The 15617-nt window shown below is 41.0% G+C and overlaps 1 protein-coding gene across 1 annotated transcript; it reads right to left on the reverse strand.

The window, feature by feature from the left end:
- Positions 1 to 368: 368 nt before the first annotated feature.
- Positions 369 to 14102, reverse strand: RCN1 (reticulocalbin 1). The gene is made up of 6 exons (XM_042785499.1): positions 13867 to 14102; positions 8836 to 9029; positions 7066 to 7244; positions 6456 to 6516; positions 3343 to 3542; positions 369 to 2413 (listed from the first exon to the last, which is right to left on the reverse strand). Exons 1-6 carry the CDS (start codon positions 14094 to 14096, stop codon positions 2306 to 2308), a joined length of 972 nt encoding a protein of 323 aa, XP_042641433.1. The 5' UTR covers positions 14097 to 14102; the 3' UTR covers positions 369 to 2305.
- Between the last annotated feature and the right edge of the window lie 1515 nt (positions 14103 to 15617).

Below are 15617 nucleotides of genomic sequence, written 5' to 3' on the forward strand. Positions count from 1 at the left end.
AGGCAACGATGCTTAGCATCTCAGCACCCAACTCCCACTAAATTTCAACAAGAGTTAGCAAACAACCTTCCCTTGGGCTTCAGTGAAAATCCTTTGCTTAGTATCTAGTCTGAGCTGCAGTTTCACTTGCAGGAAACAAGCTTTTCTTTTAAGGTATGATTTCCTGAAACAGCAGAAGATAATCTGAGTGCAGTGAGAGTACTACAATTATGTTACTAAAATATAAAAATGTTAAATTTTGGTATGGAAGAACTACTAAAGAAAAAAAAAAAAAACAAAACAAAACAACAGAACAGTTCTCAAGATTGTTAGGATTATTGAATACAGTAAAACTTTCAAAATCCAAGTCATAAACAAAACAGACCATCTTTTACATGTGCCAAGATACAATTTTATTGCTTTTCAGATAACACTGCATTTAGGCATTTATTTAATTCAAGGGTACTGGAAAACCAAAACCAGTTCACTTATGTCTGATGACATTTGTCCTACTGTATGTTAGTGGAAGAGGTAGGGACTTTTCAGAGACCTTGCTGGCAATGTTGTAAGAAGTGCACACCAAAAGCTTAATAATTGTGCTAGCAAGAACATGTAGGAATCTCTGCCATACTCTGGTATCTAGATTTAATTATCTTCAGTTGGAAGATGTGAAATATTTCACCACAGTTCTTATATGACCTTATAAAAATGACACTGTTGATGGAGGTCACAGTTCTGCATTGTCTCAAGATGATTTTCACAAATTTGTTAAGCTGCTGAAGTATATCACAACCTGGGAATCTCAAAGCTCCTCTCTGGATGCTTGTGTGCTCACCAGTGTGTGATGCTGTACACCCAAGCCTTCAAGGAAGCTCCAAGTGAACACTGTCGTGGAGCCCTCATCTCCTAGTATTAGTGTTCAGAACAAATTCTAGTGATAGCAATAGCAACTATGTATATTGGACTTTTCTAGCTTTTTCCTTTTTATAATGAGGTGAAGAAACAGTTGGTGCCATAAGTCCTGCTGCTGTTTGTAGATGACCACCCAGTGCTATAGGAGCTGCCACTGACCCAGTACTTTGGGAACTACTGTCCTAAAAGGCTTGGTTTGTGCTTTCACATCATGTCTCTATGCTAGTCTGTTAGTGTTATTGCACCATCATAGTATCAAAAAGAAGTATTGGTTTTATTGTGCTTATTTTAAAACCAGTACATTTAAAAACAACCAAACTTAGCTAAGTTGAGTATATAAAAATATACATGTAACAGCTCACATTATACAGTAAAAAAGAAAGCACCTGTGTGGAAAGCTTACCCCTTTCTTTGGAAGGAAAGCTGTCTTCATGTAGTTGCTTCAGTAACATGTACTTATACGTATATACATACAAAACAAGAACTTTAACCACATAAATCTCTCATGTGGTAGGACAGAAGGCCGAGAGGGGTGATATGTCTCATTCTTTCTCCATCACAGAACTGCTGCCATTCACACTGTGTGAACAAGAGTAAGGCTTGAGTAAAGTGCGAAAAGCGTGAGATAAATTATGCTTCATGTGGCGTATTTCCTCCCCAGAAACAGCAAAGCCAACAGCCCACAAACTATTGTACATTACTCTGTTGTCAGCTGTCACTAGGAACTCTACAACCCTAGCTGAGGAATGCTGGCACAGGGTGTCGGGCCGTGTGTGCTGTCTCTGCACTGGCGGGGGCTAGAGAGAAGGGCCAGTTGTACATGTTGCACCTGTAAAGCTCTGAACCAGAGGGCTGCTGGATACCTTCTGCAGCACCTCTGGCCCAAACTGGGAGAGAGTAAGTGTGTGGAGAAAAAGGTTGCTGATGTTGTGTCAAACCTTCCCTCTGGATAGGAGGGTCAAAGTATAAATCTAAATTGTTATATGCTATTAGAAAAGATGATTAAATAACTTAGTCTGTTTAAACATTATGTTTCTTTCTAATCCTATCTGCATTTCACTATAGTAAAAGTGGGTATTTGAAAAACGTATTTCACTATTACAGATCCTTGTAATTATGTTGTTAGAAGTGCCTTTTCCAGGTCAGGCTTTAATCTATTAAGAGAAGTTACCTTTTTATTTTCTCCAAAATAAAACTGTAGTAATTAGATATTGTATTTAACCATGTGAAAAAGAGTAAAAAGTTATTTCTATGTGGTTTCTGAGGTAATAAGCTGGCATGTTAAAAATATATTAATGCAAGTCATTCGGTTGTGAATGTGTCCTTTGCCTATCTTTTCCAAGAAAAGGGGACAGACACGGTGATTTCAGTTAAGTGGAGAAAAGGTCTGCGGCATACTGGTTGGTATACTGTATCATAGTTCATCATGGTTTCTTGTGAGGTCCTCCCCATAATTAGTAGCTTGACTTCCAACGAACATATTCCAGTTGTCTAGAACCTCCTCTTTCGTTAGTTTTTGGTCCTGGTGGGAGAAAAATAAAATCTCTGTAAGAACATTTTCAAAGCAAATTAAAAGACACACCAGCACAGTTGTACAAGAGCCCTGAGAACTAGACAGTTCTACAAATTAGCAGACTGCAGGTTCAGGAATCATTGTAGCTGTCACAGTGAGTGATGTGTGGACGCCAGGGGAAGACAGAAGTCCCACTGGCTTCAGTTGGGTCAAACTGCTAATTCAAAGTTTTTTGTAATTAACGCATTGCTAAACAGTATATGGGTTATCTGGTATACAGTTTTGCCCTGTGGTTTGGTTTTGCCTTCCTGACAGCAAAATTGAAAATCCTCTGGTGTACTTTGTTGAAGATGGTTGCTTACGTTAGCAATTTACATACTCTTTGTGTAAGGGCATTTTGGTTTTTCAGGTTCCAACTTTGCTCACATTACACTTCTGAAGATCACCATCTGGGATCTAATGAACCATTAATCTCCCATGTTAGAGGCAGTGGATGTATTGAGTCAAAGATGTTTGTTTGATCATAAAAATGGGGGGGTTTTGCTACCACCTATGTAATGTATCTTTTATTTTTCTCTTGCAGTCTAAATTAGCATGCAAAAGCCATGACCACTCTTGAAAGGAAAAGGAGTATTTCTAATGTGTTAAAACTTCCATGTTGAAGACGATAAATAATTTCTTATCTAACCTAATGAAAGCCAAGGGGAATTCTAGAGCTGATAAACTGTATTTTACTACTTTTACTTTCTGATTCTAACCCTATCAACTGAAATTGGCATGGATACATTAATACACTAGCAATTCTAGCCTCTAAAACTCCATTTAAAGTGTACTAATAAGAAAAGTTCCTAGGAATAAATTCTTGCAAGCTGATACGTTTAAAAAAACCACAACACCTTATATAACTTTTTTAAACAGTATACTAGAACACTAAGTACCTTGTCTACATCCGATTCATAGACTAAGTGCCTGGCTTCAGCTAATGCATGATCATAGTCTTGCGGGAGAATCCAGTGTTGAATCTCCTCTTTGTCCATCTTTCCATCCTTGTTGAGGTCACGAAAATCTGAGAACTGTTCACGTTCTGTAACCACCCAGTCAGGCTCTGGTCCACCCTCTTCATTTGCAAACATATCAGCTGGAGAGGAAATAAAGGTCTCACTGGAGTTGTATTTAATTTGCAAATTACGCACAGACTAGACATTTGCACAGTGATCCTCAGAGGAAGACTAAACTTTTCACTCTTTGCACAGAATTTCTTTGTACAGAAAATTAAATGTGAGGTGTAAATAGAGTAGCTGTGTGTATCTTCTCTCAGGCCTATTTCTTCACTTCTGGTGATTCTGTCCATTCTTACATTACCCTTGTATCATAACTGTGCACTGCTGGTGAGGCTAACACGAGAGGTAAAAGTGTCTGAAGGCCAGTATCCACTGAATTTCAGAATGAAAAAATTCTTCTAAGGATCTTTAATTAAATAACAATCATAAGATTTAATGGTAGGCTCAGTCACATGGGGAGCAAGGAATTCAACAATTTTATCTTGTCCCTACCAGCAAATGTTTTTGTGGATAAAATGAGATGACAGACAGCAGAGAGTGGTTAAAGGAAAACCGGCCCAGTGGAAATTTAGGAAAATAAAAAATGCTAAATGGAACTTCAACGCTTTTGTCCTGCTTTTAGAGGAGTCTGCAGAAGAGAAATTCATCATAGTAGATGGGTCCGTTTTTTAACCATGCAGTGCTGCAGCATACTTCAGTAGAAGGTATTATTCTACCAAGACAGACCTTGAGAAGTCTTGAATCAGTGCTGTATTGTGTGTGAGAAACCACAGGCAGTGCACTTGTCATAGATTGGTACCTTAGGATGGAGTACTACTTGTGACATTGGATGCATACATTATGTACATGAGCTGATCTGTACATCAGTCCTGGGCTGTATTTAAGAAGCAGCAGTAGAAAAATGACGCAGTGGCTATTTGTATAAGCAGAGTTGGGAGAGTAGCAGTGATTTTTAAGAGCAAGTGATGTGTAACTGTTCTTTACAGCATAGGCCTTCCAAACAATGAGCAGTGTGTCCACTTTATCCTTCTGGTGACTGTGGCAAATCAATAGTTTTCTGCTCATCAGGGCTGCTTATTCCTCAAGCCGTCCACATTCCTATTTTTAATTAAAGCCTCCTACGCCTTTTGGGTTTGATTTTCAAGGATGTGCTAAGGAAAAGTGCACCCCACACAGATGGTCTCAGGGCCAGAAGCTGGCTGGTACCTCCAGGAAGAATAAAGGCTGGTCTCAAATCTAGGAATAAACTCCCCTGACCCTGCAGTGTAAGTGTGTACACTAGGCTGAAATTATCTATTTGTAGAACTTCCCACAGTGTCCATGAAATACTGTTACCTGCCCATGCACAGTAAGAGTTTAGTTCTCTCTGCTTAACATGACCAGGGTTATTTTGTTTCACTGCTTGTGTAAAATCTTAACAAAATTTTGTAAAAGACAAAATAAGAGGAAGGAAGGAGAAATTGTTCTATAACCTTCAGCAGACTTCCCCACCAATTTTCCCATTTCCTGATCTAGAGACTGAAATTTTTGGACTTCTTTTTGTTGTTTCTTATAAACTACTAATGAAGAGATTTGATTTTCTGTTTGTTTTTTAACCCCAGCTTCATAAAATAAAAAATATTACATCTGAAAAAGGGAAGTAGGAATATTTAAGCGTAGTTTTCCTCAACTCATGAAGAAAACTTCAGACAACACATTCACTTTCTTTTTCCATTTTTTAAAGTGCAAATTATATTGTTTATTTGAAGCAACTGACATGTCCTGTCAATTTGATTTTTATCATCCTTGCCAATGTGGGGTGATCGTGACTAGAACATTCTATGTTCCTATCTATAGAAGACAAGAAAAACCAGGATTCACATGGTAACAAATGTTGACAATTACCTTATAATTATATGCAGGTAATGTCACTGAATGAACTGAAATTACTGTGGAAATTATGCTGCTCTGTTATTTCAGTCATAAATGAATAGCATTCACATTCTGAGGCTAAATATAATTTAAAAGGAATAGAACCCCCCTGCCATTAATTAATGTGTGTATATTGTTCCTGATTGTATGTGAAGTGATCTTTATAGCACCACTAGAAACAAAGATTCATCTGAGTTTGCACTAATTTCCTGGTGCTACTTTCTTGATTTAAAACATCAAAGTGAGCGCAGTGGTAGAAGCTAGCTTTTGGTACCAGCACAGTGATTCGAAAGGCTAAAACTTATTACGTACTGCTGATCCCCAGTCCTGCTTCTATTTTGTCTTCACAGGTCTAAGTGCAAGACAGCAGTTAACTGCCTAGTGTGACTGAAGTTTGTGCAAATTAACTGTGACTGAACTGCTGTTGATGTTTCCCATTTTGTTCTCCTACTGTCACTGAAGTAATGCACAGCTGACGTTCACGCACATCACAACTTCTTTGAGAATATTAAATCTTAGTGCTGTTTTTACACAGTTCATTTTTAATGCATCTTATATTTCTAGAAGAAACATAATGGCATTACCATACAAATCATTAGAGAAGTATGGACTTTTACTTTCTAATTAAATTAGGAAAATAACTAGTCAAAAAAGGTGAATTTTCTTTTCTGCAATGTGTGCTTCCCAGCTATTTTGCATAGTCAAGTACCATTCAGACTTTGGAAGAGACTAATTCACTTTATGATCCTCCTTCATTTCTAAACAATGCCTTCAAAAAGCTGTTTATGTGCTCAAATATACAGAGTATTCCTGTCATCAAAAATATTATTCCAGATCCTCTAAACCAAATTATATGAGAATAAGAAAAGAACCTTATGCTGTAAAGTGTGAGGAATCTTGCTGGTGATCTTGCTATTTGCCTAAAATGAAATTAAGTTTTCTGGGTTTGATGGTTGATTTAAAATAGTTAAACTGGAGCAGAGAAATGTTCATCTTTGGGTTGTTACTACTGCTGCAAATTTGCGAGAAGATGGACAAGTGAACTGGAAATTATAGAAGAAACAAATCTCAACACTTACCAATGTACTCATCTTGATCCACAAAACCATCTTCATTTTTGTCTATGTCTTCTAAAGTTTCCTGGAAAATAGTTTTTCATCAAAGTAATCAGGAGGGAACTGAGAATTCTGTCTGCTCACCTCTTTGATCATTTCATGTTTTGAGGCCTTGAGCTGCCCTTGTACACAGGCAAGTGTATTCTCACTGACTCCAGTGTGATTGTTGTTGACACAATAAATACAGAAATATCCTTTTGTGTTGACAAAATACCCTGCTTGAATGAACTGAACACCATGCTTAAGTTTTAAGTTAGGGAAAGATACAAGCTTGCATCAAACACTTAACTGCTGCGTGTCAGTGTACCCTTCTTTTTACTCTGGTGTAAATCTGTGCCCTGAAACTGTTTCTTGATTCCATTTAGGAGCTGTCTAAGTGCATTTAACAAGTCTTTCTTATACTGAGAGCTCTAAATCAAACGAACTGCAGGAAAGGCATCCCTTTCTGTTCCCCACTTGGCTATTCTATGTGTGTGTCTCCTCCTAAACCCTGAACGGAAAGGTTAGAGAACCATTTCAAACCTCATCCACAAAATTAAAGTAAAAATAATGTAATTGGGTTTGCTCTGCTTACTAAGACAACGATGTTTTTCATATGCTCAAACTCCTCTGGGTGAAGGAAAGCAGTGAATTCTTCACGAGTGGCAGCTAAGTCTCCATCCAGATCTGCAGTTTTGAACCGTCTTTCATCTCTGGGCAGCATTTTTTTAAAACTGTGCTGATCAGTTGCATCTTGGAATTCTTCTGGATTTTCTGCAAATTAATCAAGATGATCTAAAAACTATGTTCCTTCTAAAACATATTACCACAACAAAGCACCCCAATTTGCTGTTAGAGTCTAGAAATACAAAAGCTTATTGCTAAAATAGCTGCTGTGTTAAAATGGAACTTCTCTTTTCTGTGAAGTTTTAAATTCAGAGGTGAAGCACTTAGTTTGATTTTTAAATGTGACTTAGTGTAGTATAGGTAAATGTCTGAGTAAGTCTTCTGTTGGAGTCTGAGTTAATGGATTTTGCAGTATTGTATATCATCTTTCACAGATATTGGTATTTTTTAAATCTGCTTTTACAAGCACTGCTTAGGCAGTATTTGGGGTAGATTTCATTCACAGAAGTTTTATTCTTCTCAGGAATCAGTATGATCTACACAACTTTTCAGTTTCAAAAAGCAAGCAAATCAAAGGAAAGTAGTTTCAGAAGCTGGCACACTGAAATTATCTAACTGCTACGCCTCTGCTATGGGGAACCTAACAATTATTTTCAGTTTAAAACAATGACATTTTTTTCAAGGTGTTCAGTGGCATAAAACGAACAATATTTGATATAATTTTTAAAATAGAATCACTAAAGTGACTTCAAACATGAAAAATACTCATAACAATTTCATAATTTGCATGGTGGAAGACAAACACACAGTTGAAGAAGACTAGGCCAGGAATCACAGATAGGAATTTTAAGTGTGCATTAACACAAGACCACAATGTAGCAGCTGTTCAACAAATCCTGGGGATTACAGAGAGCAAAGACAAAATGCTGAGAAGGGCTCCCAGGGATACTGCTGCAGGGATTGTGTGGAAATATTCCTTCCATAAATGTAGTAAACTCCATTTTCATCTAAGGTAGACTTTGGCATTATTACTGCTGCTGGAAGCTTGCTCCAGAAACTGCCTCTATGGTAGGCAGATATTGTCTTCTCATTTCCAGTATAAATGGTCAATTAATTCCAATTTGTTGTTCTGCCATCATTGCCCTTTACCTTAAGTGATCTCTTCTCCTCCTTTCCCTTCATTAACTTAAAAAAAATCAAAGGGGACATATGTGGGGGGAAAAAAAGATTCAGGTATATTTTTTAATACATGTTTCTTTTGCCTGATTTCTTAAGGATTTTCATTTGCAGTTGATCACTGCCTGAAGCATGTTATTCTGCAAGAACTATTTTAATCAATAACTTTGCTATAACTTAGACCCAGCCTAAATTTTTAGCATCTAGAATCTTAAGAGTTTAGAGAGACTGAATTAACAAATACTGGTTAATTATGCAATATATTATTTTTTAATGTATCATTTTTAATGTTAAATATATATATATTTATCTCTCTAACTGGAGGAGACTTTAATTCAGCTTTGTCAGTACATTTAATAATCCCTCTGTGTTCTGGTGACCCATGTGGGAAATGGCTGCAATAAACAACTAGGAGGTTCTTTTGACCTCTGAGCATCTATAAAACTTAATGTGATTTTCAAGTCCTAAATGTGACACCAAACTCTTGTTGACCATAAGGGATGAAATCATGCTTTATAATCTCAATAGTCTTTGAGCACATAATCTGAAAATGTTATCTTACCTAGATAATAACCATATGTGGCTTGTTTGTATTCCTCCCAGGCAATTTTATTATCCTTGTTTAGATCATAGTCTTTCCAAACTTTAGCCACGTTTTCATAGATATAGCGTTTCTGTACCCGTTTAATCCAGTTTTTTAGCTCCTCTGTGGTGAGATAGCCATCTTTGTTGTCATCTATTCTATCCACAATCTTCCTGTAAAGAGAGAGCAGCATGCTTAGGAGTTGACAGAAAAACAAACTTCATGTCAGTCCAATTTTAGTAATCTTTACCTGGTCGAGATTTTCCACAAAAACTGCATGTCCAAAACTTATGAAGCTGTCCTACTGGCTAAGACTTTCTTACATTTTGCATATTATCTCTTCAATAGGGATATGTCTCTATTTATTATTCAGTATTGCTATGAATAATTCAACTCACACGATCAAAATTAGTGAACAAAGTACCTCATATAATATCTGGATTTCTTGGGTTGTATCTACTAATTCAGTGGTAGCTGTTCACCCTTCATAGGGAGTAGCCATGCTGGGCTCAGAGTAGGAGACACTAACTTCACCTCAGGAGAAAGCCTGTACTGTACCTTGCTGGAGGCAACCAGGGCAAAAAGCTAGGATTTTGTGGACACCTGAAGTTTCTTCTGTGGCTCTCCAGCAGACTGAGCTAGAGTGGGCTGAGTTATATGACCATGTGATGCTGGGCATGTACACCATGTATTGTCCTCTCTTCCATTCCTGTCCCTACACTTCTGTTCCTTTTCCTTCTTTCCCAATGAAAAGCAATATTGTTTGTGTTGCCAGGAATGCCTGTTACTTGCCAAAGCAACAGCTAGTCTGCAGCACATCTCCAGTCATTGCTGGCAGTTGAGATATAAGCCACTGTCCTGTGCAAAGCTGCTAGCCTCAAGTCCTCTTGAAATCAGCAGGAGTGAAAGGTACTGGCATACTCCCAGGGAAACTTCCATCTTTGAAAAGTTCTGCACGCAGCTGCAGATAAAACTTACCTGAAAAACTATGTCAAAAAAAAAAAAAAAAGGGCAATGCTCTCCTCTACCATTTAGGTTCTCTGCAATAAATCTCTCAAGGGATGCCTATAATAGCTGAACGCCACCAGTTTGGGTTTGAGCCTGCAAAACTGGCTTCTGTCCCAGCTACAGTAGCGGACCAGATGATAAAAACCTTTATCTAAAATAAGAATGCAGCTTTAGACCCACAGCTGCAGGTAAGGTTGTCACAGTGTTGTTATATTCTGGGCACTGGCCTGTGGGAAACAACATACCCTCCTCTTGGAACTGGGGCAGTTAGCACCAGGTCTCTTCTGCATCCAGATTGGCTTTAGGCACATCAGTAGTTTTAACCCTTGTATCACTGCTCATGAGGTACAGGAGCAAACTGTCTGTAGTTGCACCGCACCTAGTTCAGTGACCACTCAGTGTCCAACTGGAGACAACATGAACGACCATTCCCCATAGGGTGAATCAGCATGCCTATACACTAGTTAGATGTCATTTGTAAGAAAGGGCAAGGGCAGGAGTTGACTTGTCTAAATCCTGACTTGAGATTCAAAACGTGAGCTCTCTAAAATTCCAGGCAGCCAAAGGACACTGGGAGAAGTTCCGCACTTTAAAATATTCTTTTCAATTCACCATCTTGGTTATCCACAAAGAAACCAACCCTGGCCAACTAGAACCGCTCAACTAGTGAAGCAATATCTTTTCCTGAGCCTTAGCTATGAAAATGGCAAGTAGAATCAAATAACAGCAGCAGCTACTGCTGAATTTCCAGCAATCTTGTATGAGTCTGATGCTATCAGACTGAATTTATAAACATGCCATTTCTGAGCTACAGGAGGAAAAAGGGGGATGCTGAATTTGCTTTCTGAAGTAGTAAAGTATGAATTAACTGAGCAAATCAAAACCTTTGCTCTTTTGTACATTTCATAGGGAAGTGACTGCCAAGGGCCCCTTTCACCGCACAATGGACTGTATTTGTCAACAGATTTGCACCACAATGGATTTAATTGGTTTAGCTGATATCTCTTTCTATTGTTAAATGTACTAGTTATAATAAATGAATCTGCTATTAGGTCTTTGGCATTTTTAACACAAAAGAAGTTAGGACTGTTTACTAGAAAATGTTTCATGCCTCTTCCTTTTCACCTGTTTTTATAGGTCCATTGCATCCACATGCACTATTTCACTCTGCTTCCCAGATGAAGATGGGACAAAGAAAAATTCTTGCCTACAGGGTCCCAAAGGTACAGGTAAGAAGCTATTGTACGGACTGTGGATCCCACTTTTTATACTGATAATTACCTGTAAATTGGCTCAGGATCATTCTAAATTTTGTAGCAGAGCTAATGTACGTTGATCAGTCTGAAAAGCCTTAGTGCCTTTATTTTAAATAGCTATTTCTCAAATACAGCAAAAATTCAAGGAGCATGTGAACAGACAGAAAATGCCAGCTCATACACAGGAATTTACATGCATAAGTGTAAAATACCTGAAAGCTTACTTTCTCTCTTTAACTGAGGTGGAATTACAGTCAGTCCTAGTTTCTCACCTCATAATAAAGAAGCTAAAGGGCACATATAACAGGTACGTACAACCTGTTACCACAGCGATTTAAGCTGCCAGTCTGCAAACACATCTGATGATGAAAGAAAGTTGGAGCAAAGAAATCATTATGACTAAGTGGCTGAAAGAGGAAGGCTTTCCCTCTGCACCTGATGTGAGTACAACTGTATGTTGATAAACTCTGGCCTTGGCCTGTATAAAAAAACAGAAACATTTATATTGTGAGGATCTGTAACCATCTTCTATGTTCACTGAAAATGACAGGCCCATCGCAAATGGCAGGGAGAAGGTTCAGGGGACTGCAGCCCCACTCCTCTCCTTAGCCCACCTCCAGTCCCTTAATGCAGTCCTTGGATGCTGCACCAGCACTCCGTCACGCTTCTCCAAAGCCAGGTCAGTTGTGGTACTGTGCACTGGTGGACAATGTTCGAGTCTTGTCAAGTGATCCGGTGTGGGAGGACAGGGAGAAGGGATGTCCCTGTCACGGAATCTGTCATAAGCGCAGGTGCACTCCCAGGTCACGATGTGATTATGGGCTGCTATGTACCATGATCTCCAACCAGGATCCTAGTGTGCAGCCGCTCCTCCACTGAGGCTACAGGTAGTTGAGTTTGCGGGGCTTTTTCTGTATACTACCCAGTTCCTTTTTGCTTGCTGGAAGAAGGTGAGAGTAGCTTTGCATTACTGCTGTTGTCCTGAGATTCCAATCCTAGCACTGGTCATTGGGATGACCAATGTGCTGCTACCCTTCCTAAGCAAGGTAAAATTACTTACAAATGTAGCAGCATGCATTTTGGTTAGAGCAGCAGACCATATGTTCCAGTTTTCTCCCAGGAAGCATTTAAAAATAGCTTTTCATTAAATCTTTCTTCTTCCTAAAAGCCAGTAACTTGCTGAAAAGTGACACTATTTGTAACTCTCACTGCAGAGGCTGTCCTTAACGAAACTGTTTTTTTTCCAGTACATCTGATTACTAAGGCACCATAAAAAAAAAAAGGAAGTGAAAAGTTTTAAAAATTCTCTCTGCTCTACCTTCCAGTATGCGATCTGAAATTACAAGGTTAGGAAGTGCTGAAAATTATAAAACTTTCTCACAGGGCGCCCCAGGAACCACATCTCTGATGTTCTGCTGCACAGTGCTCACAATGCGCATAATGTGGGCTTTAGTCCTCCGAGGGACACTTCAGTCACTTCCATTTAAAAGGTTATTGACTGTGGCTGTAACTTAACATGCCTGTGTCACCTCTCCAAGGTGTACATACAGTGAGATCACTGAAAGTTAAGCTTCCTCCCTTGCTGAGTTAGCATGTGTAAAAACTGTTAAAAAACACCTCTATTGCTAAATCATATCACCTGCTGAAATACCTACGCTGGTATGTGGACTAATTTGAAAAAAGCATGTCCATTTTAGTGATAAGGTTTATGAGAAGCTAAGTCATAGATCATATATGCTGAGAACATTGTTTCTTTTGCTCTTTCTTGAAACAGTGTGGATGAAATTGGTCATTTCTGATAACCACTTTATCTGATTACTCACAGAGATACAAGTAAATAGTAGTGACAGCTTCCAGAAGGATTGAGAGCTTATTCAGTAAAGTAACAGTGATACTGCACTAAGAGCTCATGATGGAACTAGACAAACATTAATAAGAACTACTCCCCGTGGAAGGAAAGTAAAAGCAAAGGTAATCTTAGTGAGAACATGCAGATATTTAAAACATTTTTTTTGTTAGTAACTACATAAAGGGATCTTTCTTAAACTACTGTTAAACTTCATTCTAATTAGCGATCTGACTTCCCGTAGGTGTAAAGGAGGGAGAAGGCACCGGCTGCATGGACTCCATTCTTGGTGTAAAGAGCAGCATGGAAGCAAGACCAATGCTGTAAGAGAGTGGGCAAAGATGTCCAAGTGGAAAAGCTGGGGGAAGATGGCTTCAAGTGGACTTGTAAATGAAGCTGTAAGGAAGGAATGGTTTAAAATGGATTCACACCAATACGGAACAATCAAGTGACCCAGAGGTAAGGAGCTGTAGCAGCAAAGCCCTCCAGCAGTGGGTGAGGTCTGTGTCTGCCCAACACCGGGCACAGCACCACACACAGCAGCTCCTTCCACGAGGCTTACTGCTGCAGGACCAAAAGAGGCAGGAGAGAAAAATGCGAGAGTGATGAATTGCTGGTTGCTCGTTTGCAAAATCAGCGGGGTGTGAAATTAGCCTAAGCGAAGAGGTATCACCGGCTAGACCAGGGCACGGGGCACCCGAGCCCCTCGGGGTGGGAGGGGGAGCTGGAGCGGGCAGGCAGCACCCACCGCCCCCCTCTTGCCGAGCCCCCCGCCGCCCCTCGGGCGCGCCAGGCCAGGCCAGGCCAGGCCAGGCCAGGCAGCCCCCCCTTCCCCCGCCGCCGGGCCCTCCCCCTGCCACGTTTCCTTCGGCCTCTGCGCTGCCGCCCGGCGCCCCTTACCCCAGCCTCTCCCGGCTCTCCTCCGGGCTGAGCTGGTCGAAGCTCCGCGCCTCCTCCTTGCCCAGGAAGGCTTCGTGGTCGTACTGGAAGCCCGGCCGGTCGTCGTGCTGCGCGGCGCCGGGCCGCGCCCGCTCCTGCCGCGCCGTCGGCTTGCCCAGGCCGCCCGGCGGCAGCAGCAGCAGCAGCGCCAGCGCCAGGCACCCCCCGGCCGCGGCCCCGCCGCCCGCCATGCCCCACAGGCCCGCCGCGGCGGCCGCCGCCCGCCCCGCCAGCCCGGCCCCGCTCCTCCCCCGGCCGGTCACGGGGGCGGCCGCGATTGGGCAGCGGCCGCCGGGAGCGGAGCGGGGCCCGGCCCGGCGCCACGTCTGCAGGGCGGTGCGGGCCGGCGGGAGAGCGCCCGGCGGCAAACGCGGGCGGGGAGCTCGCAGCCCTCGTCCGCTCCTTTGTCAGCGCGGCGTTCCGAGCGCCGGCGGTTAACCACGTCAGCAGAAACCAGCGGCTCGCCTCTCTGCGAGGGCCGTTCATCCGGAGCAGCGTGTTGATGGTGTCTGCTGGCATAAGCCAAAATCATTGAGTAGAGAAAAAGGTTTTGTTTTTTCCTTAAATTACAAATTATTTTTCTCAAGACTGCAGAAGTCTTTAGACAGAGGTAATTGAAATTTGCACCTAGTATAATTCCTTTTCCTATGTTAAATCCTTAATTCGCTACTAGGGAGGATTGTCACTGTATGCAAGGTGTTGTATATTAATGATCCTGTTGTAGGGGTCCTATTTTAAACTATATGACTGAACCGTGCAGATAAGCACTACCACTGGGGCTTATCTATCCATTGTCACTTTGGACCTCTGGCTACTAACTACATTCAAATTGCAACATCTGGTTTGTCAGCCCAGTCCACAGGGTATATAAACCACGTTTATGGCGTGGCTTTTGGCTGTACCACTAAGGCTGACATGCAAGGTGCTGAACCGTACCACAGCCTCCCTCCCACTGTTGTTACCCCGGCAGACATCCTTTTGACTCAAACCTCACGTGTAGCTGAGCCATGCTTGGCACAGGGCTTGGCTGTAATGAAAAGGTAACCGAAAAGGTGGTGTCAGAGACTTCCACATTTGCTGTTTTCTGCCTTTTGTGACTTCTGCAAAGTGTGAACAATAGCCACGCAGGGCTAGTAATGTTTTTGTCTCAGAACCGTTGATGGTAGTAGCAAATTTCAAATATTTAAAGGCATATATGTTGGTTTGTTACTTAAGTCTAGACAGAGGGAAACACTAATGCACCCTTTTCACTTCAGTTGCATGTACTGCCCTTTGCTTTAGGTGTGGGTAGACTGTCCTCTGGGTCTGTTTGTATGTCCACAGCTGAGCAAGTACTTCAGTGATGGTTTGGTAAGAGCTGTGATAGGCATGTGGCAGCTTGAAAATGTTTCAGCTGATGATAGCAGCTGTGTTTGAGTTTACAAAGCTAGTGAGATGCAATGCTTTTATTGGTTTTCTTTGTTTGTTGCGTTTTTTTTTGTATTAAGTGTATACAAAGTTTTCATAAACATATTCAGGAATCTAATATTTGTGCAATAATTCAGATATGGTTCTTTTTGGTGTCTCAGTCTTCTAACGTGCCTATCCCTGATGCCTACATCTATAGTATTGTTTCTAATGCTATTCAGAGGTGAGGCTGTGTAGAGGTGCTGAATTTTTACCTTCCTAATCCACGTGGTGCTGGAGTGTGCTGCAAGTTAAGAGGTAAGTCA

This window comes from Tyto alba, unplaced genomic scaffold (genome assembly GCF_018691265.1).
Source record: "Tyto alba isolate M040663 unplaced genomic scaffold, T.alba_DEE_v4.0 Super-Scaffold_8, whole genome shotgun sequence".
NCBI classification, from domain to species: domain Eukaryota; kingdom Metazoa; phylum Chordata; class Aves; order Strigiformes; family Tytonidae; genus Tyto; species Tyto alba.

Bases quoted from the DNA above. Each gene is read 5' to 3' on its own strand.
- RCN1 (XM_042785499.1), bottom strand. From the start codon at position 14,096: ATGGCGGGCGGCGGGGCCGCGGCCGGGGGGTGCCTGGCGCTGGCGCTG. The intron at 6,517-7,065 runs GTAAGCAGAGCA...ACTATTTTCCAG, and splicing joins TGAAAAACATCGTTGTCTTA to GAAACTTTAGAAGACATAGA. The intron at 3,543-6,455 runs GTAAGTGTTGAG...TTTCCTCTCCAG, and splicing joins GGATCAAGATGAGTACATTG to CTGATATGTTTGCAAATGAA.